General features: G+C 43.5%; 2 protein-coding genes across 4 annotated transcripts in view; one reads left to right on the top strand and one right to left on the bottom strand.

The window, feature by feature from the left end:
* The window catches only part of si:ch211-137a8.4 (uncharacterized), a 38,230-nt gene extending 27,133 nt beyond the window's left edge, over positions 1-11,097 (top strand). For all 3 annotated transcript variants that reach the window (XM_004565037.6, XM_004565038.5, XM_004565039.5), the window contains exons 2-4: positions 1,725-3,298; positions 5,510-6,034; positions 10,052-11,097. In XM_004565037.6, coding sequence (XP_004565094.1) covers positions 1,936-3,298; positions 5,510-6,034; positions 10,052-10,074 — 1,911 coding nt within the window. In that variant the 5' untranslated portion in view covers positions 1,725-1,935 and the 3' untranslated portion in view covers positions 10,075-11,097. The remainder of the gene's footprint in view (positions 1-1,724; positions 3,299-5,509; positions 6,035-10,051) is intronic.
* A 4,035-nt stretch (positions 11,098-15,132) lies between these two features.
* On the bottom strand, positions 15,133-17,832 carry LOC106676904 (uncharacterized). The gene is made up of 7 exons (XM_024804858.2): positions 17,224-17,832; positions 17,044-17,112; positions 16,856-16,950; positions 16,317-16,443; positions 16,043-16,160; positions 15,819-15,895; positions 15,133-15,683 (listed from the first exon to the last, which is right to left on the bottom strand). Exons 1-7 carry the CDS (start codon positions 17,260-17,262, stop codon positions 15,570-15,572), a joined length of 639 nt encoding a protein of 212 aa, XP_024660626.2. The 5' UTR covers positions 17,263-17,832; the 3' UTR covers positions 15,133-15,569.
* Positions 17,833-24,434: the final 6,602 nt, after the last annotated feature.

Genomic DNA, 24,434 nt, shown 5'->3' with positions numbered 1-24,434 from the left:
CAAAGCCACATAATGTTGGTATCAAATGTCACAGCGAAGGTAGTAAAGATAACACGTCATTTAGATGTGGCACTATGTCGCAGGGAGCTCTTTGCTCTTCCCACAGATTTCCTCCGAGCAATGTCAGCGAGGTCTGTCGCAGGTGTGCAGATGTGCACACATCACTCAGTAACTGCTCTCTGTGATTGCCGTCCATTATATCTGAGAGCCCTCGTGGTTTTTTGCTGCATTGTTTTGTTTCTAGTTATTGTTTCTGCATAATGACGGGGTTTCGCTTTTTGTGTGCGTAGGTATGAAATTGAACTTGATTTGAACTAAAACCAGCAGCAGTTTATGTCATTCACTCCAGAGTAAGATGGTTGTAACAACGTGCAAAGGTAAAAGCAGTGCTGTAAAATTAGTGATTGGGGTGGCCGGGTAAACCAAGCGTCTAACACAAACGCTTCGTATCGTCCTCACCGGGATTTATTTATGCAAATCCAAATCTTTACTACAGAGGTGTTGAACAACAAATCAGACGGCCCGTAAATCTGCCTCTCGCGCCGCTCAGCCATCACGGGATAATGAGCGCAAATCATCCGTCCCATCAGCAAGCCAGAAAGACAGGCAGTCGACCAGTAAGCCATCCAGTTGGCCGGTCAGTCAGTTGTGGCAACAGCATAGTGTGAGATTATCTGGAGCATGTGATGTATGTGTTTACACCTCGCTCCCTCCGTCTGCCTCTCCTCTGTGTGATTGTCTCTCCACCCGAGTGCCTCTCCATCGGCGTCTGACTCACTCTTTTCACCTTCTCCTCTGAGAGTGTGCGACTGTGCACACTAAACGTCTGGACTCTCAGAGCTGAAAATTACTCTGCGTCGGCACTCGTGTGTGTGTGTGTGTGTGTGTGTGTGTGTGTGTGTGTGTGTGAGTCATTGATCTGCTGATTCATTCATTAAACTGTCAAAATGTGTTACAACCGAGGAATGTTTGGAAGCAGCAGTCTGGTCGTGTTTTATAGTTTTCCTCAATGAAAACAAACCACACCAGCAGCACACTGATCTCACCAGCAGGTGTTTTATGTGCGTCTCTCAGAACAAGACGGACAGTGTCTAATTGGTGCCACGTACCAAACATATAAAATACACGATGATTACCCAAAATGTACTTTTGCTGAGTCAGTGCTTGTGTTCTTATACATCATAAAGAACACAATTGGTGTCAATATATGATTGAAGCTAACATCCCGTCCCACTCTCCTGTGATACTGATGGAGTTGTAAAGAAAAAATAAATCGTGCTGAACGACAACAAGCAAAGCAACAAATGCTTTACAAGATCCTGTGAGCGCGACAACGAGGCCTTCCACTTCTGTGTAGGTTTTGCATTTCATCCTTTTCAAGGTGTGTTGCGTGTATTTATATCTTTGTGTGGACCAAAAATTGCAAGTTTACTGTACTTATAGGGACCAAAATCCAAGTCGCACAAGTTGAAGGAATTTTAGAGACAAAATATGTGGTTTTAGTGTCAGGGTTACAGTTAGGCTATGTTTAGGGTAAGGTTAGTGCGTGTGCGTGTGATTAGGAAACATGCCTGTATTTTGTGTCCTGCTGAGATTCCTTATCATGTTACACTTCATTCCTCATTCGGTGCAGACCAGACCAGACTCATTGAGCGCCTATGGTGTTGCTTCAGACTATTAACCATCTGTCTCTCGCTCTCTCTCCCTTTTTTTTCCTCCTGTAGGAGTTTGGAGGTCTAGTAGGATGCTGAGTATCTTTCCTCCTCGCCACTGCTCTCAACCCTGCTCTCCATGACCTGAGAGTGCCACCACAGCGGGAGGAACGAAACACTAGAGAGAGAGAGAGAGGAAGAGGAGGACAGAAGGCCAGGGAAGAAAGGCAGGCCGGAAGGAAGAGACTTTTTTTGTTGTTATTGTTTGGTTTCCCTTTCTGAGATGGCGGCAACGGAGGCCAGCACAGCACCAGTGCTCCAGGAAGATGGAAAAAGCACCGAAAATAAGCCAGCAGAGGTGGAGCAAGCGGCCAAAAACGCCAACACGAGCTCAGAGACTGTCAACGACGAGGCTGTCGATAAAGACGGCACAGCCGTCAACAGCGAGGTTGTCGAAAACAAAGAGACTGTGAATAACGACACAGCGGTGGCGGACACAGTGGGAACTGAGGAGGGGGGAGCCACGGCGGCAGGCGAGGATGCGCCGCCGCCTCAGAGCTGCGAAAACACCACTTCCTCTGAACCCAAGACCTCGTTCCTGGACTCCTTCCTCAACAAGAGTGGCCTGGGAAAGGTGATGGGTGGAAGGAAGAAGAAAGAGCAGAGCGCCCCTGCAGCTGGAGGCGAGGAGGGCGCAGCTGAAGGAGGGGAGAAGGAGGCCGATAAAGGAGGGGAGGAAGCTGCAGCAGCAGCAGCGGAGGGAGGAGCAGAAGGAGGTGCAGAAGGTGAGGCGGCGACAGAGAAGGCTGCGGAAAATGGAGAGAAGGAAGACGAGAAGAAAGCGGAGAAGGGCAAACCAGCGGAGGCGAAATCCACAGTTCGAGATTTGATCAGGAAGCCTGTGGCGAGAATCTTCTCCCATCGCAGCACTGAGAAGAAGGAGGGCGCCGCTGCAGAGCCCCAGAAACCAGTAAAGGTCCGGTCCAAGTCTCTGGACCGGCTGGAAGATCCCGAAGCACTTAACACCACTGCAGACTCCATCGTAGAAGAAGGAGGAGCAGCGGGAGGTGCAGAAGGGGAACAGAAAGCCTCGGCCTCTTCAGCAACCACTAAGCACATGAAGCGCTGGCACTCCTTCAAGAAGCTCATGGCTCAGAAGGCACACAAGAAGACTGGAGGAGGTGAGGATGGGAAAGAGGAAGGAGCAGAGGGAGAAGGAGGTGGCGGAGACTCCTCCACACTTGACTCCAAAGAGTCAGGCCAGAAGAGGTGGAAGCTCAAACGCTCCTGGACCTTCCAGGGCTTGAAGAGGGACACCTCCATGTCCGGCATCAGCGGCAAGGCCAAGGGCTCCGACAAAGACTCCGCTGAAAACGCCAAGCCCGAGGAGCCTGCAGGAGGAGCTGAGGGAGGAGAGGAAGCAGCTAAGGCAGAGGGAGGAGCAGAGGAGGGCAAGACAGAGGGAGGGGAGGAGAAGGAGAAAGCAGAGGGAGGTGAGGAGGAGAAGGCGGCGGCAGCAGGTGGAACGGTGACACAACACGCCAACGAGATCTGGACCTCCTTCAAGAAGCGGGTCATCCCCAAGAGCAAACGCACCAACACGGAGTGCCACCCCGGAGGCGAGGAGGAGGCGCCTGCGGCCTCGGGTGAGTCAGCGCAGAGTCGAGCGCGCGAACATAACTGGTCTTTACGAAGTCTTCATCTGACCTCAGTCACCCTGACGTCAGCCAGCCAAAGCAGTTGCAACCGTCTTTATCCAGGCTGTCAGTGAAGCATGTGCAGGTCCAGTGGCTGCAGGTGTGTAACCGCATTCTGCAGGTATGTGGGCGTTAATGTGGGAGGAGCCAAGGCTGATAATGTTAGCCACACTCGGCAGACTCTTGCTTTAATTTAGGCTTGTTTTACTCATAAATGCAGCCTTTTAACGGCTTCAACTCTGCACATCAAGATGTTCTTCTAAAGGACAGGGTGTGGGCATCCGTGCGTGACGAGTGACCGTGTTGGTGTTACGCTCATCAACTCTTGAAACTTTAGAGGTTCCTCTTTAAAATCCCTCCATCCATCCATTCGCTTCTGCTCATCCAGTTTTTAAAATTATAACCAAATGAAACTCATTTAATATCTCGCCAGTTATCACATGACCTGCACTGGGGGTTTGGCCTTTAGATTGAGAATCGCTGCACTTTGGGCGTCGTCATTTCCAGGTTTCTGCTTCATGATCTTTTGGAGGAAGTTAAAGCGAGCAGAGATGTATTAAGAGTCTGACTGCAGGTCTTAAGCGTTGCTGTGTTTTTTGTCAGCGCCACAGTTGGACACCGTTTAAAAATTCAGCTTCTGAAGCCGGCAGCTTGTTTGCACTCGTTTCAGTCTGTCGCTCTCCACCAAGGACACGCAGGAGTTAAAGGCTTGCTAACTCTGGGGGAGGTAATGTAATTGAACATTGTCCCAAATAAAATATTCAACGGGTGATGTGAAATTCAAATTACAGCATAACTTAGGTCAACAGAAGAGACTAAATTAAGCTTTACTTTCTGCTCTTTCTTCACAAGAACACAGCAGAGTGAAAATGAGAGATTTGTTTCTTTAATGGCTGAGAAAATATTCCACCTTCTTTGGTTCAGAGTTGAAATTTCATGTTTTAATTTTAAAAATAAAAGTTTGTTCTTGTTTTTTTGCTTTAAGATAAGAAAAACTTTATTCATTGGGAAACATGGCAGCTCAAATATTCACCACAACCTGAAAAAAACTTAAATAACATGATGTCATTGTTATCCAAAAGGGCTTATTCCTGTTCCTGCCTTTCACAATAAAAGACCTCAACAGAAACAGTGTAATGATCCTTGGATGATCTGATATCGTCGTGTTTGTGTTCCCAGATCATCATGAAAATGTTGTTCCAGGATCAACATTGCAAGTGACCAATCACATTGTTGTGACGTTATTCTTTTGCGCACCAAGCCATTCGTTCATTTATGAAATTCCAAATTTTGCAAGTACAATATCAGTTCTGCTTACTGTTTACCGTTTATTAAAGGGTTAGGGTCAGGGTCCGTTGATCGGCGGACAGAAGCGGTTTCTCGCAGCTTAAGTACAGTTTTTTGTTTTACGGCAGTTTTTCCCGAAGTCGCAAAAGTATGACGTCACAACATTCTGATTGGTCACTTGCAATGTTGATCCTGGAACAACATTTAATATGATGATCTGGGAACAACACCAACACGACGATATCAGATTGTGCAATGATCCTTAACGTAGAAGAAGGAAAATCTTAAAAAAGAAACCAAACTACAGAAATATGAGAAGCACTTTACAAAATAGACTCGACAGCTTGTCTTTGGTTTTACAACTTATCAACTGTTTTCTTAAAAAGGAAATGAACATTTGTCTTTTTGTTTGAAGAACCTGATTGAATGAATTTCATGAATGTTTGCCAAGTGTAAGAAAGGACCACATTAGCAAAATTAATGAAATCATAAAACAAGAAGAAAGAGAAAACAGGGATGTATTTGATAAGACGTGATATGATAAGGACTTACAGTCTTCAGTGTAATTAGATTAAATGTTGGCACCGCGCTGGGTGAGCAGCGGCGTGAATACGATAACGTGAGAATGAGGATTTTTACATTGATGCCATAGGTGGAGCTACTAAAAATATCAGACAAGTTAGAAGCTTAGAGATCTGGACCTCAAGGACGAGGTCAGACTCTAATATTTTTAATCAATAAATTTGTTTTTAGTAATATAAATATTTGCTAACACTTGATGAACACTTCTTCCACTCACCCGCTGTAATCCTGTGCGACTAATTGATGCACACCCTGATGAACTTTAACCTCAAATGCTTTTTTCCACTCCAGGTGAGGAAGGCGCCACAGAGGACGGCAAAGACGGAAAGTCGGCCAAAGCCAAGCGCTCACATTTTGGCCGTGCGGTTTCCCTGAAGAACTTCATCATGCGGAAGGGCAAGTCCACCAGTGTGGACACGGGCGAGGGCGCCAAGGAGGAGGAGGCCACAGAGGGAGGAGAGGCAGCGGCGGCGACAGAGGAGGGAGGTGCTGACGGCGAAGCTGCCGCAGCGATCGCAGAGGCCAACGACAAAGATGCAGCGACGGCAGCTGAGAAGACACCAGCGGAGGAGAGTGGAGCGGAGGTGGCGAAGGAGCCGGAGAAGGAGCCGGAGAAGACGACGGCCGAAGCTCCGGTGACCAACGGGGAGAACGGCTGCTCCAACGGCACAGAGGAGGAGAACGCCACACATAATCACCAGGAGGAGGAGGAGAAGACGACGGGGAGCAGCCCCATGAAGAAGAGCAAGGAGGCGGGAGGGGTGAAAGATGAGGCCAACGCCAAGATCATCAACGCCACGGCGGCCGTGAACAGCGGTGAGTTAGAGCACGCCGACCGGGACTCTGACGAGCCTCAGAACAGCAGCAGCAGCAAAGATGGAGAAGCTAACGGCAAACGGCAAGAAGCGCTAATAAACGATAGCAATAAACGCGCCGCACACAGGGACCGCCAGACGCAGATAGCATTAGCTGTTAGCGGGGAGAAGGGGGAAGGGCAGGGGGTGGCGGAGTCTCCGCAGAATGGAGGTTGTCACGATGCTGAAGATTCACATGACCAGAGAGAGGGTGAGGAGGAGGAAATGAGGAAGAGGGATCTAAGAGAGGCGGCCGTGGTCATTGTTCAAAACGTGATGTCAGCAGCAACCGACCAATTAGAGAAGGAGCTGTGTGTGGACAATGGGTTAAACGGGTGCTATGATGCTGATGCCAGATACTAGGAACACACGCACGTGATGCAGTGAAATGTGACAATGTAAAGTAACACACACGTTAGCACAGATTAGCACAGACGTGGTGATCATGGAGCTCTGAGGGGAGGAGCCTATCTTTGTGCAACGACTGAAAGCAGGAGGAGGAGCAGTCTCCTCAAATGTCACAAATACAAAAAAATCTGATTCAGAATGAAAACAAATGAAAAGCAGGAAAACAGCTGACGCCTGCAGGCGCTCCAGAGTTTAGCACTGAGATGTAAACTGAACTTTGTCTGCGGCCGAGGTGACTTAACAAACATGCAGTTACTGAATTTGAAACAGGATTTCCTTTGAACTTTGAAATTCAATAAGAAGACACGATTTGAAAGAATTGAATCTAATTTATTTAGTTTAAGTAATACATTTTTTGGTGATTAGACTCAGATGAAGCTCCACAGCAGGTCAGAGTCCTGGTGAAAGATTGGCCTGGAGCAGAGTCATGAAGACTTGGCTGAGTTTAATAGTGTGGTCAGAAGAGACGATGTATAGTCTAGCAGCCCAAACACCTGAGAGCGCAGGTAGATGAGTGAATACAGATGTTTCTTACTGAACCTGTACAATAAGAGGTTAAAGAGCTGAAGGTGGCTGTTTGAAGCCCCAATCCAAGCAGCTGCTGGCCTCCGTGGTGACAGAGACCTGCACCGCAGCCGGGGTAAAATCTAGCTTATGGTCACCGTTTGCGTTACACTCTGATATCACCACAGCCCTGTAACACTGGCGCTCGACTCACTGCAGTCTCCTGCTGAAATACAGGTGCGACGGCAAACTCGAGCTGCTGGGACTGATGGTTCAAAGCTGTTTGAAAGGTTACAGTTTCACCCCGCCTGCATTCAGTCGTTAAGCTAAGCTAGGCTAACCGTGACCAGCTCCATATTCAGCCCACGCACTGACTGACGCTGTTTACTTGTACGTTGAAAGGTGCACGCACAGAACCACGCACTGTATTTATAGGCATGCCAGCTTTTCTGGGCGATTGCTCGGTAAACATAACGCAGTTCTTCCTGAATCCCTTTAAGTAAGTCGTAGAGTAGATGTTTGCTCAGCAGCGAATCACCTGCGAGTGTTCAGCAGAGAGAGAGAGAGTTCATGCACAGATGAGCAGCAAAAAGCCATCAACGGTGACCGGGACTCAGGTGGCGAGCGCGGGAGGAAGCCGGCTGCTCGTGGACTTGTATGAAAATGTAAATATCAGATCATCTGCTCTGCGGCACATCGCGTTAGAGCTAATTTGATGTTGAAGTCGCTTTGGTAGGTTTTGACCCACACACGAGAGGATCGAGGACAGGCACGAGGAAGTGTGACGATGGAGGTGAAATTTAGCATCTCCTGACATTTGGAGCCTTTTCTCTTCTTTACGTGGGGGCGGTCTGCTCCGTGGACTTGCTCTTTTCCTTCCTGTTCCCACCACTTCCCCCGTTCCCACCAGGGAGCCGGCAGGAGCTGCTGGACGCTGATCAGTAGGAGGTGAAGTGCCTGCGAACCAGAAGGTGCTCTGTTTCCTCCTCCATTATTTATCACTTCCAGCCTCCTCTTCATTCAAGCGCTACGTGAGGCTCGGTGTCCAGCGAGCGCCTCGCTTTGATCTCTTGCAGCCCGGCAGATGCTCGCAGAGAGGATCGCAGCTCCTCCTGCTGCTGCTGTGCCGTTCACGGGGAGTCTCTTTGAAGCTCCAAGTCTTTTGCTAAAATGAGCTCGGTTTAACGCCCAGCGTTTAGGACAGTGTGCCGAGCTGTCTGCGACACCAGCAGCTGGGCTCTGCTGAAACGCTCAGTAAAGGGTTTTTATTTGGTGGCACAAAGAACCAGCATGGAAATAAATGCCATACCAAAACAGATGAAAATTTCAGCTCTGATAATTAGTTTAGATTTTTGGATGAAGCATCTAAAATTTCACTCAGCAAAACTGGAGCTCAGACTTCATGGACCGTCTGCTAGCATGAATGACCTCACAGCAGCCGTATTATTGATCACATGATGCCATTAAAAATACTCCAAAAGGCTCAAACATCACAAACGCAACCCAGAGGTCCAGTTCAGGGACTCCAGTTAGCTGAGGTGAAGCCTAGCAGACCACTAGCACCTACAGCCACCTGTGTCACCGTCCACCTGTCAGTCAAAGAGGCCACGCCCCTAACCCCTAATTGGTGGTGAGACCAGTGTCTGTATCAGGCTGTAAACGTGCTTCTTTCTGATGTAAAGTTGCACATTTTAACACCGACTCTGTTTTTGGCACTTCGGCGTTGTGCTTTCAGTTTCCAGCCCGCTAACTGGCTGCTTGGTTGACATACTGGTGGAGCTTCCAACTGAAAATGCTGCAGCAATTTGGCAGCTTTTTAAGGCTCAGTGTGTGATGAGCAGAGAAGGTGAGAGGTTTGGAAACCAAATAAATGATGTGGCACAGCTCTTAGAGAAAGACTCAGATGTCTTTACATCTGTAGTAACAGAATTACCATGTTTGTGCATTTAAACCTCCTTTCTTCTCCGGCCAGTACAGAGTTGGCTTCTGTTATTTCCCATATGGATGCTGTGCAAGTCCAAACTGCCTTCGATAACGCAGGAAGATTAATTTGTGGAAACTCTCAAGTTCAGTGCATGAAGTGTTATTGTAACCGTCACTGCATTGATAATATAAAAACGCATCTTTTGGGTCTGAAGTGAAGCCAGTGCACAAGTGCCTTAAAGCTGCGTTCTTTCTGCAGGGAGCTGCAGCTCACACTTTGGGAATCAGTGATGCAGAAATGTTTTAAAAGCCTTTTAATGTTGGCAAAATAAAGCAAGGAGTTAATTTAGTAAATTACGGCCATGTTGGACTCAGAAAAGGATGTTAATCCAATGAGCTTGCAGTGTGCTTCAGTTTGTGTGCTCACGCATCACATCCGGTCTCAAAACGCAGAGGTGGCGACGGTGAAAAACGTCTCGAGGCGTTAAACAGGACTTGATGTGCTGAGTCCGTCTTTCGGACGTGTGCTGGATTCGGATCAGATTGGATACCGTGCTGACTCGCGGCTCCATCTTGTGGTTCAAACTGGAATTACGTGAAAACGCAGCTCCGTGATCGCACAAGCTCCTGTGCTTCCTGCTGCTAGTTTTACACGAATCACGTTTAAGGCACCGGTTTTGTCACAGCGCTTCGACCTCTGACCTCGATCCTCAGGTGGCTTCTAGCTCTCACTAGCTGTAGCTGAGACAGCAACGGGAGAGAAAAGCTGGGTCTGGACAGACTCTCCTCCCTCACTCGCTCTCGGAGGGTTTTCTGTGTGAGCGAGGCAAAGACAGGCTGCAGTGGGTGGTTGGGTTTATTTACTAGAGGGCAAATCTCCTCCTCAAGGTCAAGAGCACAAAGAGCACAAGCACAGGTAGAGTAGCTGTCACGTGATCCTCCATGCTGTGACGACTCATTGTTGTCCTCGTCAGCTGTCGTTGTGTTGTGTTGTTCTGCTCTGTGTGCGTCCTGTGAGACCAACCTCCTCGTACTAAACCACTGAACACACGTGCAGCATTTAACCCTTTTATGTGACTGTTGCTTCTTCTTTTTTCCAATTTTTTAATCCTTTTTTTCGATCTCTTCTGTTATCATTTACCAGACAAAAAGGCGGGAAACGTGTGAGGCCACACAAAGAGGATTAGAACTGCCCGGGATTCGCTGAGCAAGGAGCTCTGAGCCCCACCCCCACCCCCCAACTCCTCCACTTTCTTGTCCTCTTATTTCCTCCCCGTCCTCCTCCTCTCTCCCTTCATCCCTCCCAATAAATGGAGTAATCACGTATTATCAAACCAACATGAGAGACGGAGAGAAAGATGCAATTCATGTAGATGAGAAGAAAAATGATTACTCGGAAAGCAATAATTCAAGCCCTTCTTTTTGTCCATCCATCCATCATCCATCCATCCTTCATCCATCCATCCTTCATCCATCCACCCCCTCTGTCCGATACAAACATCCAGTCTTTTTCTTTTCTTAATCCTTTCTTTGCTTGTCTGTGAGATTTTATATTGTCTACGAGAGAAAATGAAGAATAAAAAATGAAAATCGAGACATTCCACTTTCCTCCCCCTTCTCTTCCCGAAGCTCTGCCGACTCCTGATTGGTGGATTACATTAAAAAAAAAAGAGAGAGAGAAAAAGACTGTTAGTTTTATATCGACGGCCATTTTGGTTTGTAGTCCCCCCTCTCCTCCTCCTCTTCCTCCTCCTCTTCTTCTTCCTCCCCATCTTTGCCCCCCGTAGATATTTGACAGTACAGCAGGACCATGTTGCTTCCATATATAAACCGCCCCAAGGACTGCCACTTCCCCACCAACACTGCAATGTCTTCAGCTCTGTGTGTTTAATGTTTTTAGACTGTTATATTGTGTACATGAATTTAAAACAAAGGAAAAAAAAAAAAAAAAAAGAAAATCCATCATTGAATATTAAAGTCAAACTGTTTCTTTTTGTTTGTTTTGTTCCCGTTTGGTTTCAATTCTTCTTTTGTTTTTATTTTTTAAAAACATCTTCTCACTATTACCGACGATTATGCTGTAATTAAAATAATAATAATGATGTTTTGTTGGTCCAAGTTTTCACATGTCCGCTAGCAAATTGTCAAGAAAAGAAATAGTACAATAAAGACTAAAATCTAACAACTAAACTGCAGGTTTCTATTTTTATCTGCACGCCTGAAGGCTCCTATGGTTTGAGGGGAGGGCGGGGCGATATGCTGAAATATGATTGGGCGCTCGTTAATCTGCATATCGATAATCTCATCCTTTTACGTAACGGGTGGAATAATACGAGATTTCTTTGTATTAAAGTAGATCTGCGTGTATTATCTGGCAGCAGGCGGCTGCTGCTTCCTGCGGACGGTCCAGGACGTCCGTATGCCGGACGCTGGTGTCGCACAGGTGGCTCAAAACTTTATAAAGGACTCGGCGACCTCTGCAACATCTTCATTTTAAATAAAGCATCATGTTTGTGCAAGTAGAGTGAAAGCAGTCCATGCTGTCAGTAGCCATTTAGCATATTCATTTTAGTTCTAGTTAATGAAGTTGGGCAAAGTTTAACTGTCACGTTCCCTCAGTTACACAGAAGGGCCTCATAGTGGCTGAAATCCAGGAACAACACACATCAAAGACGCAGGATGAAGCAAGAATGCAGATCATAAAATAATGTTTGTTCATGAACAACAGAAGCAGAATGAATGTGTTTTATATAAACTCATCAGGTACCTACACAACAGGTGAGGGCTTGCAGGACCTGATACCATCACACAACAGGAAACAGGCTAGTTCATGATCCTATCATTTGGGGCTTGATACCCATTCTCAGGGTGGGGGTGATGGCGTCTCCCCCCTGACCTGCCGTCCTGGCTCCTCCTTGCCGTAGCGTGATGTCCCTCATCAATCTCTAGCCGTGAGAGTGGTCCCCTCCTCCACACAGCTGGAATTGAACTTGCAACTCCCACTCCAAAGGCATGTAGTCTTACTACTACACTATCCAGTAGGATCCAATCGGTTCACTCTGAGGGAAAACTAAAGGACATAAATGTAATTTTCCATGGATGATAACTGCAATAAAATGCAGGCTTTGGTGTTTTAAAACAGGAAATCATTTTAGCTCCATTCACTCATCATCGAGGATTTGGTCCTGCTGAGTTTCAGCCAATATCTGAGCAACATTTCTAAAAGAAAGTGGAATGTCGGAGCAGCAGTATACATCCCCTTTGTAAGAAAAGCATTTGACTTGCCTGATGTTGTTACTCCTAAATCAAATAGGTCTCAAAGGGTGGAGGGGAGGGGCTAAGAGACGAGGGCCGTGCAGCAGAAAATCGTGTGCTGTATATATGTAGAAGGTTTACTGGTGGAGATTAGAGAGTCGAGCTTCCAGTGTCCGGGTGAAGGTCCGCGGGCCAAACGTTGACGCTCACGGCAGCAGTAATAACACATGTCTCGCCGTCTGTGAAGTGTGTGATGATGATAATTCCCCGCTGTCAGTTAAAATCGGCAGCATACTGTCTCGCTGTCAGGCCAAATCTCTGGGATTATGTTATTATAATGTGGGAGTACAGTAGCCGAGCGTGCGCACACACACACGGAAACACCCTGAGGAAAACTGCTGCTTTGTCATTTAAAGACATCTTAATGGACGGCGTGTGATAATACCGCTCATGTTGGGAACAGCTCTGAATAGCAGATGGAGACGATGTCGGAATAACAGCTCGGTGGTTAAAGTCGTCTTTTTCTGAGTTCAGGTCAAAGACGGAAAAAAACAGGCCGAACAGACGGATTACAAATCGGGATTATAACGCAGAGACACCAGCTGCTAATTACAGAGCAACACCTACATGAACGGGGCCCACAGGCCTCTGCTTTTAGGATTAAAGTAACACCAGCGCACAGACTAACATCCAGGCTCCAGCAGCCGTCCTCAAGTTTGGATGAATTCTATTCTTCATTTCATTAAAGACAGATAACGTAACCCAAATTTGAATGTTTTATTTAAAGAAACCCTTTCTGCTCATGCTCAGTGCCAGTTTTTCATGCTTGGAGTCTGGAGCAGCTTTGCATGATTCACAGTTTGAAACTAATTGAGGCTTTACTGGCTTTTTAAAAGTGTACTTGGACACAAATTCTTTAGCTTTCTTAGTTCAGACTCTGCTAGAGCAGCTTTGCATAAGTCCTTGTTCAAAATAAACCATCTTATTCTGAGGCTCAGTGTAACTTTTTAGTTCATCGTCCAGGTTCTCTGCGCCAACTGTGCCAGAATAAAACAGAAATAGCAGACAGCAGGAATAAATGACATACAGTGTAAATATATACAATCAAGGAGGAAACAAAATAGTTGTACTTGGAGGCGAATAGAGTCTGAGTGGCCTGAGTGATGATTCGTGGGTGGGTGGAGAGGGGTGGGGTTTGTTAGCAGTCTGATGGCCCAGGGGAGGAAGCTGTTAGTGAGTCTGGAGGTGTGGACCTGACTGACCTCAGGTGCATCGGGTCAAACAGGCGGTGGGCGGGGATGCCAGGGCTCTGTGATGGGCCTGCTTTACCTGAAACAGGAAGATGGCAATGGTCCAGGTTAGAGCAGGGGGACATGGCCAAAAATATTTATCACGATATACATTTGAAAATTTGCGATAACGATATAACTGACACGAGACAAAATACTTTACAACGCCACAACTTTATTAGTGCAAAAAAAAACATCAGTGTATTTTCACTTAAACAAGCAGCTGTTTTTTATCTGCATTAAAGTTATATAAAAACATAACAGTGCAAATGCAAACTCCTCGCTGACAGTTTAACCAAAAGGCATTTCCAGTGGAAACTGGCCGACATGTCCTCAGCATAACCATGTATCATATCCACAAAACTTAAAAAGAGGTTATACACACACAATATGGTAATATCAGGGGTAGGCAACCCCGGGCACGCTGCAGCTGGCACACAAAGGGTTAACTGATGGCACGACCATAGCTGGACTGTGATTTTTCGTTTTTATGGGTCAATGATTTTTTTATTTTATTTTATTTTTGTAACGGTATAAACAGTGAGAGGTGGTGGATTGGCCAGATGCTGGTCGATGTGTAACAATAACTCAGTTGTTTGGTGGTGGCTATGGCGGAGCTTCCACTGAGGCAACAGGTGGATGAGGGAAGGGGAGGCAGGAGGAGGAGGAGAGACCCGAGGCGGCCGCCAGTCCGAGTGTCAGGTGAACTGAACTTCGGGTAAGAAGTTATGACCTGCAGTCTATCTGGGTCAGATATAAACCAAGTTTAGGTGGAGTTTATTTTAGTTGTGCTGACTTTTTACCGTCAGTTACAATAACTCGTACTGCGTGAGCTAGCATGACGGAGTTTCTATACAGCTGGGTGGTGCTATGATGTCACTGATAGTGAACTTTATTTTATTCATAAGGTCAGTTAGTAGAGTTGCCAACCGTCCTGTACAAAACGGAATCGTCCCACATTCAGAGAAAATATTACTCGTTTTGTGTTGAGCTGAGAAGGAACAGTTTGTCCCAGGCCAGGTAGGATGGATTCCCAGAACACCGGACTTCAGCTACAATGAAAAAGACACAAAGCTGGATTTATTCTGTGTTTACGCTGCACAGATGCCTCTTCTCCTCTCTCTCCTGTTACTGCGGTCAAGTGAGCCCTCACTTACGAAGTCACAGTCAAGCTAGCCGCTCCGCCAGCCGCACCGAGAATGTGGTTGCACTACTCTTACGTATATTACGGTATGAGTGAAGACTGGCTTAGAAACGCAGTGTTTTGTGTCCTGACACTATTTTACTTCACAATCCACTCCCAGTTTTAGTGTATCTCCACTTTCCCCCCTGTGATCCACAGCCCAAATTACTGTATGATTCAGAGAAAATTAACAATAAAATTTACGCAATTTACTCAACTGTACTTTTATTGTCCTCGTCTTTGACCTCAGATTACAGGAAAACTGTAAGAGGTGACGCAGATATTTCACTGGATTCTGACTCTGGGTGACCCCCACTCTGCACCCTGTGATCCACAGCAACAATTACTGTATGGATTTCTGATAAAATTAAATCCTATTCCATTACCAAACAAAATGAGTTCATTGAAGTATTTGCGTAACTACAAGAAATTTCTTTCCACACACAATTTAAATTTTTCAAAATGTCATTCACACACCACCTCAAGTAGCAACTTTAGTTTTAGACATTATTTATTCAGTGCTTAATCACAACAATAGTCACCTTAAGGCACTTACATAATAAGTTAAACCTTACAATAATACATCATATGACCCCCTATGAGCAACAGTGGGAAGGAAAAACTCCCTTTTAACAGCAAGAAACCACCGGCAGAACCAGGCTCAGGGAGGGGCGGGGCCATCTGCCTCAACCGGTCAGGGTGAGAAATTACATTTCTCAGATTACTGATTTCTCATATTACTACTACACAGTTTAGATATATTGTTATTCATTATCTGTCATCACACAAATCAGTCCAAAAAATCAAAAAGGAAATACTTGAAGTACGAGCACAAAGCAAGAATGTTATACACATTGTGTTTTACACATGTGTTCCTCAAAACACCAATAACAACTCTAAGCAGATTATTCAAGTAGCTTTCACTGCGTGTGGAATTAGGTTACACAAAGCACACACTTCCACTCTGTCTTCTGAGCACTGCTGAGCTGTTCATTTGTCATGTCCAGGCCTTCAGAATGGAACCAGCGGTTGCAGTTATCACACTGGATCTGTAAACAAAAACATGAACTTTCATAAACACATTACGTAAATAATTCTATGTTTTAATCAATTACAATCCTTAAAGACACAGAGTCAAATACTTTGTTGTAGATAACATAAAACTATTTAAAAAAATACTATACCCAGTCAGTGATGGAGGGTCCTGGATTAGGTGGTTTCACCGTTGCACACATGGCACAGTTGTTGTCACTGTCAAATACTAAATATATATATATATATATATATATATATATATATATATATATATATATATATATATATATATATATATATATATATGTGTGTGTGTTAGTGTTCATCAGTTTGACACAAATAAATATGTCCATTTGAAGAAGATATTACACACCGGAGGCCTCAAGTATTGTCTGTGCAAATGTCCTTCGTGCCTGGGCCATCTCTTTTTTTGTCGTCAAAAATGTCATTTCTGGTTTATTTGGGAATGCTTCCATTACTACTTTGACCATCTGAAATAAAAAAAACCCAAAAACAATTAATTGAAAACATCTGCAAACACTTCCTGTTTACACAATTTAACCTTTTAAGATTATTTTAACTTCCCCCACCCCATCTTCTTATCTAATTTCACAGAAAAATATTATTGCGTTAATGTGGTGCCATACCATGATGACCATTACTCCGCAGCTAAAACCATCCCGTTGAAATGGATGTGTCAGTACTCCTCCTCGAAGTCTCACATTCACCCAGTCTGTTTTGTTGTAGCATGTCCTCCTCATTTTGAAGTATTCACTTTGTGAACATAACATATATCACATTTATATAATAATGAAAGATAAAAGTCACACAGAAAAAGACACATATAGTACAAATCACTGTTTTTAATGTGTCAGAAAGCCCTGTGCTCTACATTATGTTAGATGAAGTATCAAACTTATTAACATGTTCTTTTAAATCTACAAATGTTAACTGTCTCAAATGTATCACTGCTTAAACACTGTCAGTGGTTTTTTTATTATTTAAAATTACATATGTGAGTAATTTTGAATTATTTTTTTAAATTCTTTAAAGAACTGATAACCACAGATTTTATTAAACTTTCATCTACAACCATACGTTCACCTTTAGAAAAAGACCTCCTAAGTCCTCCTGTCACTTCTCTAATACTTCATGTTATTATATACATGTAATGACGCATAATTACCGGAATCTTTTGGCTGCACGGTCAGACTCTTCCTGCTCCAAAGAGTTTCTTGAAGGATCGACCAAATACAGACAGCTGTCATCTGCATTTATGTACTGCGATAGATATATAAATTTAAAAAGTACATAAATTTTCAATAATGTGTTATTGAAACAAACTGTTTTCACAGAAATGCTGCTCATACTAACCAGAAACTTCCAGTGTATATTTCCAATGTTCACAAAGGATAAAACGGCTCTGTAGTTGTCAAAGTTCACCTGTGACATATTAGGAATTAATTACAAATTTGCAACAATACCGTTTCCATTTTGAGACATTAATTAACTTTTAAAAAATTAATTCTAGAATATATAAAAAAATTTTTTTACCTTGGACAAGCTTTGTCTCCTGATTAGTTCTCTCTCCATAGAGGATCACACCGCTCGTGTAGTGGTTCATAATGTAGATATTATTCCCCTGATTTAGCCGAATGACCCAGTGGTGCAGGAGACTTTCAATGACCTGAGGAGTATAATAAATAACCTTTTATTACTTTGTAAACATGATAAAGTTTTGGAATACAAAGTTTAATAAAGATTTTTTTTACTTACGTATACTCAGTATTCAGTCATGAGGATATGCCTGGAATGTCGATCTAAAGTAGTACTTACTGAATGTGTAGGGAAAAACTAATGTCCTGCCCCAGCTTTAACGTTAACCTTATGCAATACTTTTTTTTTTTTTAAATAACTAGTTTACATACCTCTCCAACAAGCCAGCTGTGTGGTCTAAGGGTCAGGAACTCACTGTGACGTATGACAAAGTTGTTACCTCTAATCTGAGATGGGACCACAGAAACAACAACTTCCGTTTCCTGTTGTTTCCACAAATATGCGACCTGTGTTTCAACAAGACAATAGTAACTAAATTCAAATAATTCTTCTTATGAGAACATTCATTGTAATCAATTACAACGGTTTTAAATCTAACTCAAAAAAGTATTTAGTCAGCCACCGATTGTGCAAGTTCCCCCACTTAAAATGATGACAGAGGTCAGTAATTTGCACCAGAGGTACACTTCAACTGTGAGAGACAGAATGTGAAAAAAAAATCCATGAATCCACATGGTAGGATTTGTAAAGAATTTATTCGTAAATCAGGGTGGAAAATAAGTATTTGGTCACCTCAAACAAGGAAAATCTCTGGCTCTCACAGACCTGTAACGTCTTCTGTAAGAAGCTTTTCTGTCCCCCACTCGTTACCTGTATGAATGGCACCTGTTTGAACTCATCATCTGTATAAAAGACACCTGTCCACAGCCTCAAACAGTCAGACTCCAAACTCCGCCATGGCCAAGACCAAAGAGCTTTCGAAGGACACCAGGAAAAGTATTGTAGACCTGCACCAGACTGGGAAGAGTGAATCTACAATAGGCAAGCAGCTTGGTGTGAAAAAATCAACTGTGGGAGCAATCATCAGAAAATGGAAGACATACAAGACCACTGATAATCTCCCTCGATCTGGGGCTCCACGCAAGATCTCATCCCGTGGGGTCAAAATGATCATGAGAACGGTGAGCAAAGATCCCAGAACCACACGGGGGGACCTGGTGAATGACCTGCAGAGAGCTGGGACCAAAGTAACAAAGGTCACCATCAGTAACACACTACAACGGCAGGGAATCAAATCCCGCAGTGCCAGACGTGTTCCGCTGCTGAAGCCAGTGCATGTCCAGGCCCGTCTGAAGTTTGCCAGAGAGCACATGGATGATACAGCAGAGGATTGGGAGAATGTCATGTGGTCAGATGAAACCAAAGTAGAACTTTTTGGTATAAACTCAACTCGTCGTGTTTGGAGGAAGAAGAATACTGAGTTGCATCCCAAGAACACCATACCTACTGTGAAGCATGGGGGTGGAAACATCATGCTATGGGGCTGTTTTTCTGCCAAGGGGACAGGACGACTGATCCGTGTTAAGGACAGAATGAATGGGGCCATGTATCGTGAGATTTTGAGCCAAAACCTCCTTCCATCAGTGAGAACTTTGAAGATGAAACGAGGCTGGGTCTTCCAACATGACAATGATCCAAAACACACCGCCCGGGCAACAAAGGAGTGGCTCCGTAAGAAGCATTTGAAAGTCCTGGAGTGGCCTAGCCAGTCTCCAGACCTCAACCCCATAGAAAATCTGTGGCGGGAGTTGAAAGTCCGTGTTGCTCGGCGACAGCCCCAAAACATCACTGCTCTCGAGAAGATCTGCATGGAGGAATGGGCCAAAATACCAGCTACTGTGTGTGCAAACCTGGTAAAGACCTATAGTAAACGTTTGACCTCTGTTATTGCCAACAAAGGTTATGTTACAAAGTATTGAGTTGTATTTTTGTTATTGACCAAATACTTATTTTCCACCCTGATTTACGAATAAATTCTTTACAAATCCTACCATGTGGATTCATGGATTTTTTTTTCACATTCTGTCTCTCACAGTTGAAGTGTACCTCTGGTGCAAATTACTGACCTCTGTCATCATTTTAAGTGGGGGAACTTGCACAATCGGTGGCTGACTAAATACTTTTTTGCCCCACTGTATGTGTCAAGCAGGTACACAGGCCTTTTGTTTTGCATATTATTTTATTTCCACTTTAGGGAAGCTGTTGGCGTCTTTTTGTTTTAGTAATGTCTTTGATCTGGCTCAGCCGCCCGGTTCTCGTCCCCAACATTTTTCTTTTGTTAAGCTTACTGTTATCAGGGCATGGTAAATGAACAGTAAACCTTGCCTTATTACTAATCTTCCCGTTTCCCTCTCATTGATTTATTTGGGTTGTCATGGAAGAAGTATTAAACAATGCCTTTTATTAGAACATAAGCATTGATATGCAGTAATTGTATTTGAATTAGTTAAATATGAGTGGGCAACTCTGACCATGACAAGACTGCATTTACTTTAAGGAAAAAAAATGTAGACATATTGTTGTCATTATTTTTACTCTTCAATTTGATGTGTTTTTTCTTTAAGATGGTATCAGAAGTTGCTCCTCCACCATGAAAAAAAACCAGCTGCATGTATTATTTTACTACATCCATGATTCTCCTCTGTGGTCTTCCTCACTCATCCTGTTTGGAGCTTAATGTTCAACATCCTTTATCTATTAAAATTACAGAAGTAGAAGAAAGTAATTATCAGAGCAGGAATCATGATAAATGATAAATAGATTACCAGTACATGAAAACATAACATTTGCATAATTTCTCTGATAACCCTGCATTGGATGGGTTTATTAACGGTGGGCTGAAATTGTACTACAGTCTGCAGATGAGGAACTTTTTTGAATGTTGAATTAAATGTCCTCCACAATCTGTATATGAATTGTCATTAAAACCATAGAGATTCTTACTTATAACGGAAAGAAAAGTGTGACAATGCCCATCAACATATAGTGTATATTTTTTGAAACATTACAAAAATACATGTAATTCTGAGTTCACCTGAATTACAGATTAGACTGGTGGACAAACAGAGATGCTGTGTACAACTGGTGACAGCATCAGTGACAGGGATGCCAAAAGGAAGAACAAATTAATCAACAAGGCTGGAAGCAGAATTAGGAGGCGTCATAGTCAGCGAGGGTCAGACATCAATGAACAAATTTCCCACTTTCTTGGATAATGCATCACCCTCAAAAGGATTCAAAATTTGGGCCATGAAGAACAGTTCAGGAAACCTCTTTTATTGTTTCGTCTGTGAAACTGTATAAATGAAATGTAAATTATGTTAAAGGCAAACACATTTGTAAGCAATAAGAAACAAACATGCTTTGCATTATGTCTTTAACCCCTGGAGGGTCCTACATTTATTACAATATTTATATTTATAACAATTTACATTTATAACAATATTTATTAACTGAATTTAAAAACATGTCTTACATAGTGGGAGTATTTCTTTTACTGATGATATTACAATGATATGTATTTTCTATGACTAAATAATGCTCTAACACATGGCAATAACAGCAGATGTGGCAATTTTGTAATTTGTTGTATAACTTTGATATTATTTTAGGCATTATTTTTCTTAGCCTTTATCATACTCTGTCAACACAGCAATCTCAGAAACCGTACAGTATATTTGGCTGTGGATCACAGGGTGAAGAGTGGAGATGGCCCAGAGTCATAATCCAGTAAAATATCTGCGTCACCTCTTACAGTTTTCCTGTAATCTGAGCTCAAAGATGAGAATATTAAGAGTACAGTTGAGTAAATTGGGTAAATTTTATTGTTAATTTTCTCTGAATCATACAGTAATTTGGGCTGTGGATCACAGGGGGGAAAGTGGAGATAAACCAAAACTGGGAGTGGATTGTGAAGTAAAATAGTGTCAGGACAGAAAACACTGCGTTTCTAAACCAGTCGGCACCGATACCGTAATATGCGTAAGAGTAGTGCAACCACATTCTCGGTGCGGCTGGCGGGGCGGCTAGCTTGACTGTGACTTCGTAAGTGAGGGCTCACTTGACCGCAGTTCTCCTGTTGCTACTTCAATCATGAAACTGATCAATGATCAGCTGATCGGCTTTTCTCTCTTGTTTGTTTATCGCCCACTTTGCGCCAGAAAGAGGAAACCAGCGGATGTCGCGCTAAACAACAGCAGCACGTTTTAGCTTGATCAGCTGTTGTTAGAATTTATTTAATATTAATTTCTAGTATCAGCTGATGTTTGCTGGAGCCACAGCTGTAAAAACTGCGGGCAATAGCGCACTGCTGGCACGTCTCTGCGCACAGAGAATCTGCGTTGCGCACAAACAAAATCTGACCTGAATTGAAATTAACATTAAAACTTTAACAATCGTGTTTTGCAGTGTTAGTCAGTGAGTGACTGGCTGCTCCTGTATGGGATTAGAAAGATGCCATCTTATCCCACAGACGCAGCTAATCAACGTCGTTGACAGGCTGTGACAGCGTCCTTATGTGCGACACCGGTGTTTTAGCAAAGCGGCTGATGTGGAGTGAAGCCACGTTAATGACAACGTGTACAACCATTGGAGATGTGAGCAGGACAGACGGAACAACTGACGGGAAAAGTGTGGACTTTATACCAGTTTTTAAATTGTGTTGATCGGCCACGTAAAACCAGAGTTATGATAAAATATCTGCAATGTTTGTTTTTCTTCCTGAATACTGTCGCTGTTTATATTTGGAAACCAAACCCCCGCCCAGCCTTTCCTATTGGTGGAAAAATGTACCACGTGGACCAATCAAAAAATGATAAGGCAACATGGTATTTAGTTGTTTAGGGAGGGGGAAGTTTTAGGAGTGACGGCGTGTTTTGAGATGTGAGAGATTTGAGACGTTTAGCACAAATCTTGTGTAGTTAGTGTGTAGTTAGTGTGTAGTTAGTGTGTAGTCAGTGTGTAGTCAGTGTGTAGTTAGTGTGTAGTGTAGTCAGTAGTGTTGTTGTGTGTCAGAACAATGAGGCGCCTGCTGAGTGTTACAGGTGTTACAGCAGTGACACATCTGCTGCTGTCAGGCCTGCAGGTATCAGGCTGTTGTTCTCCTTCATCTCATAGTGGACAGAAATTATTTTTTGGAGCGGCACAAATAATCTGTGTGGCATCAGATTTGATGCAGAACAGCTGATTGTTCTGTAAATAGTTTGAAATGTTTGTTTAAAAAACACCTTGGCTGCATTTTTAGGTAAACAGCTGCAAAACACTTTGTTGTTTGCATGACTCAGTAACTTCTTTGAAGAAGTAACTATATAATTAATTGCCCAACATTGCTCATTATTTACTGTATGTTGCAGACAGAGTTACAGACTCTCTCCCAGACCACAGACTCATACAAGTCAGAGCTTTATTTTTTAAAAAAAGAAAGAAAGTTGTGTTTTCAAAATTGGAGTTCAAGTTATTTTTCCTTCCAGTAGTGTTAACATGCTACAGGTCAGGAACTAGATTTGTTTAAATTGTCATTGTAAAGCAGTTAATTAAAAGTCGTCTAACATAAATGTAAATGCTGTAATGTGATTATTTTAATAAACATGTAACTTGGATGCTGGCGTGACCACAGTGCACACGTCTGCTGTTGCTCACAGTGGTCCAGGGGACGCTCAGGGAGTTTGTGTGTTTGCTCAGACACATGAAACATTAGAGGCAACATTGGTCATGATATGGTTTGGATATCTGGTGAGAGGGAAACATGAAGATGAAACCAGGAGATGTCCTTACTGAACCATCAGAGCTGTGATGGAGAAACAGGTTTACCTTTTAGGTGACATGGATGAGTTGAAGTTATGAACTGTTTCTGAGAGACAAATAACACCAGGATCCTTTTCTAAGTAGCTGACAGCTGGTAACTGTGCAGGGGCGGGTCTAGCAAAGTGTTGCCAGGTAGGGCAGGTAGGGCATTAACAGGGAGAGGGGGGCACAAAGAAATACTTTTCTTTCTTATTCTCATTTAAAATATCTCACTTTTATTAAATAATTATCTGAATCTTACAACCAAAGTTTTTATCTGATGTAAAATGCATAGAAATCATACATATACCAACAAGACTGTACATCACTGTCACAACAGCGTTTGCTTTCATTCAAAGGCTTTATGGCTTTAATGCCTGGTGGGCCGGTCTCTAGTCAAAATGCCCATTTTTTTTGTCCCAGTCCAGCCCTGGGCACGACACGCAGTGAATCAATCTGAGAGGTGCATTAAAAAATAAATGGCCGGGCCAGCGATGCACATCGCAAATCAGCTCGCATAGACACATTAGTTGTGCCGCTTCTTAATGACGATATCTTAGCTAACAACCCCAACTACCAGATTCAACTTGTAATTGGCTAAAAATAACTGAGCGATGAAATTTCCACATTCCAACACTTCAAATGCTTCAGCATCTGTCCGCTCAGCGCAGCATCAGCACCACGGAAACACACGGATACATCCGTAGACTGAGACAGAATTCACAATGTGTTTTCAGGTGTTTGGACCAATGTTTTCTTTTCTGATCAAACCAGAAAGCTTCAATGAGCAGCTGGTTTGTCTCACATTAACTGGCTGAGTTAATGCCAGTTAATGTGACATCGAAATGCAGCTGATTGAACTGAAAAGCTCGACTCTGTGGGGTCAAAGTTTGCAGAACTACAGACGCAGCTGGAATCCACAGCTGTGCGTGTTCATGGAGCTGCATGTTCACCTGCTGGACGTCACTACCTGACAAGTTTAACTGTCTTCAGAACATTGCAGAGGCCTTATTGACAGTATTTGGCTCTACATGTCTGTGTGAGCAGATTTTCTCTCACATGAGTCCTCAGGCAGCCTCTGAATGCTGGACACTCTGAGACCTGTGTCTCTGAGTGGGAGACCAGAGATCACAGTAACATGTGTGTCTCTGTATTAACAAACATGCCATATTGGCTCATTTTATTTTTCTTATCATTGTTGTGAGGAGGCCATAAATAGCATTTGCATTTTCTGTTGTACAGTTCATTTGCTGTTATGGATAAAGTCTTTTTTTGTTGTTTCAAAATAGCTGATAACTATTCGCTGACAGCTGCCAACATCTGCGAACAAATATAATTCTATAAAGTTGTTCTATATAATGTGTAAC

The sequence above is a fragment of the Maylandia zebra genome, linkage group LG14, assembly GCF_041146795.1.
Source record: "Maylandia zebra isolate NMK-2024a linkage group LG14, Mzebra_GT3a, whole genome shotgun sequence".
Lineage (NCBI taxonomy): Eukaryota > Metazoa > Chordata > Actinopteri > Cichliformes > Cichlidae > Maylandia > Maylandia zebra.
Note: the sequence above shows the minus strand (reverse complement) of the source record. Positions and strands in the feature narration are given on the sequence as shown.

Coding starts and splice junctions, on each gene's coding strand:
- LOC106676904 (XM_024804858.2), bottom strand. CDS start 17,262: ATGGAGAGAGAACTAATCAGGAGACAAAGCTTGTCCAAG. Junction 16,951..17,043: donor ATATACACTGGAAGTTTCTG/GTTAGTATGAGC, acceptor TATCTATCGCAG/TACATAAATGCAGATGACAG. Junction 15,684..15,818: donor GACCCTCCATCACTGACTGG/GTATAGTATTTT, acceptor TTTTGTTTACAG/ATCCAGTGTGATAACTGCAA.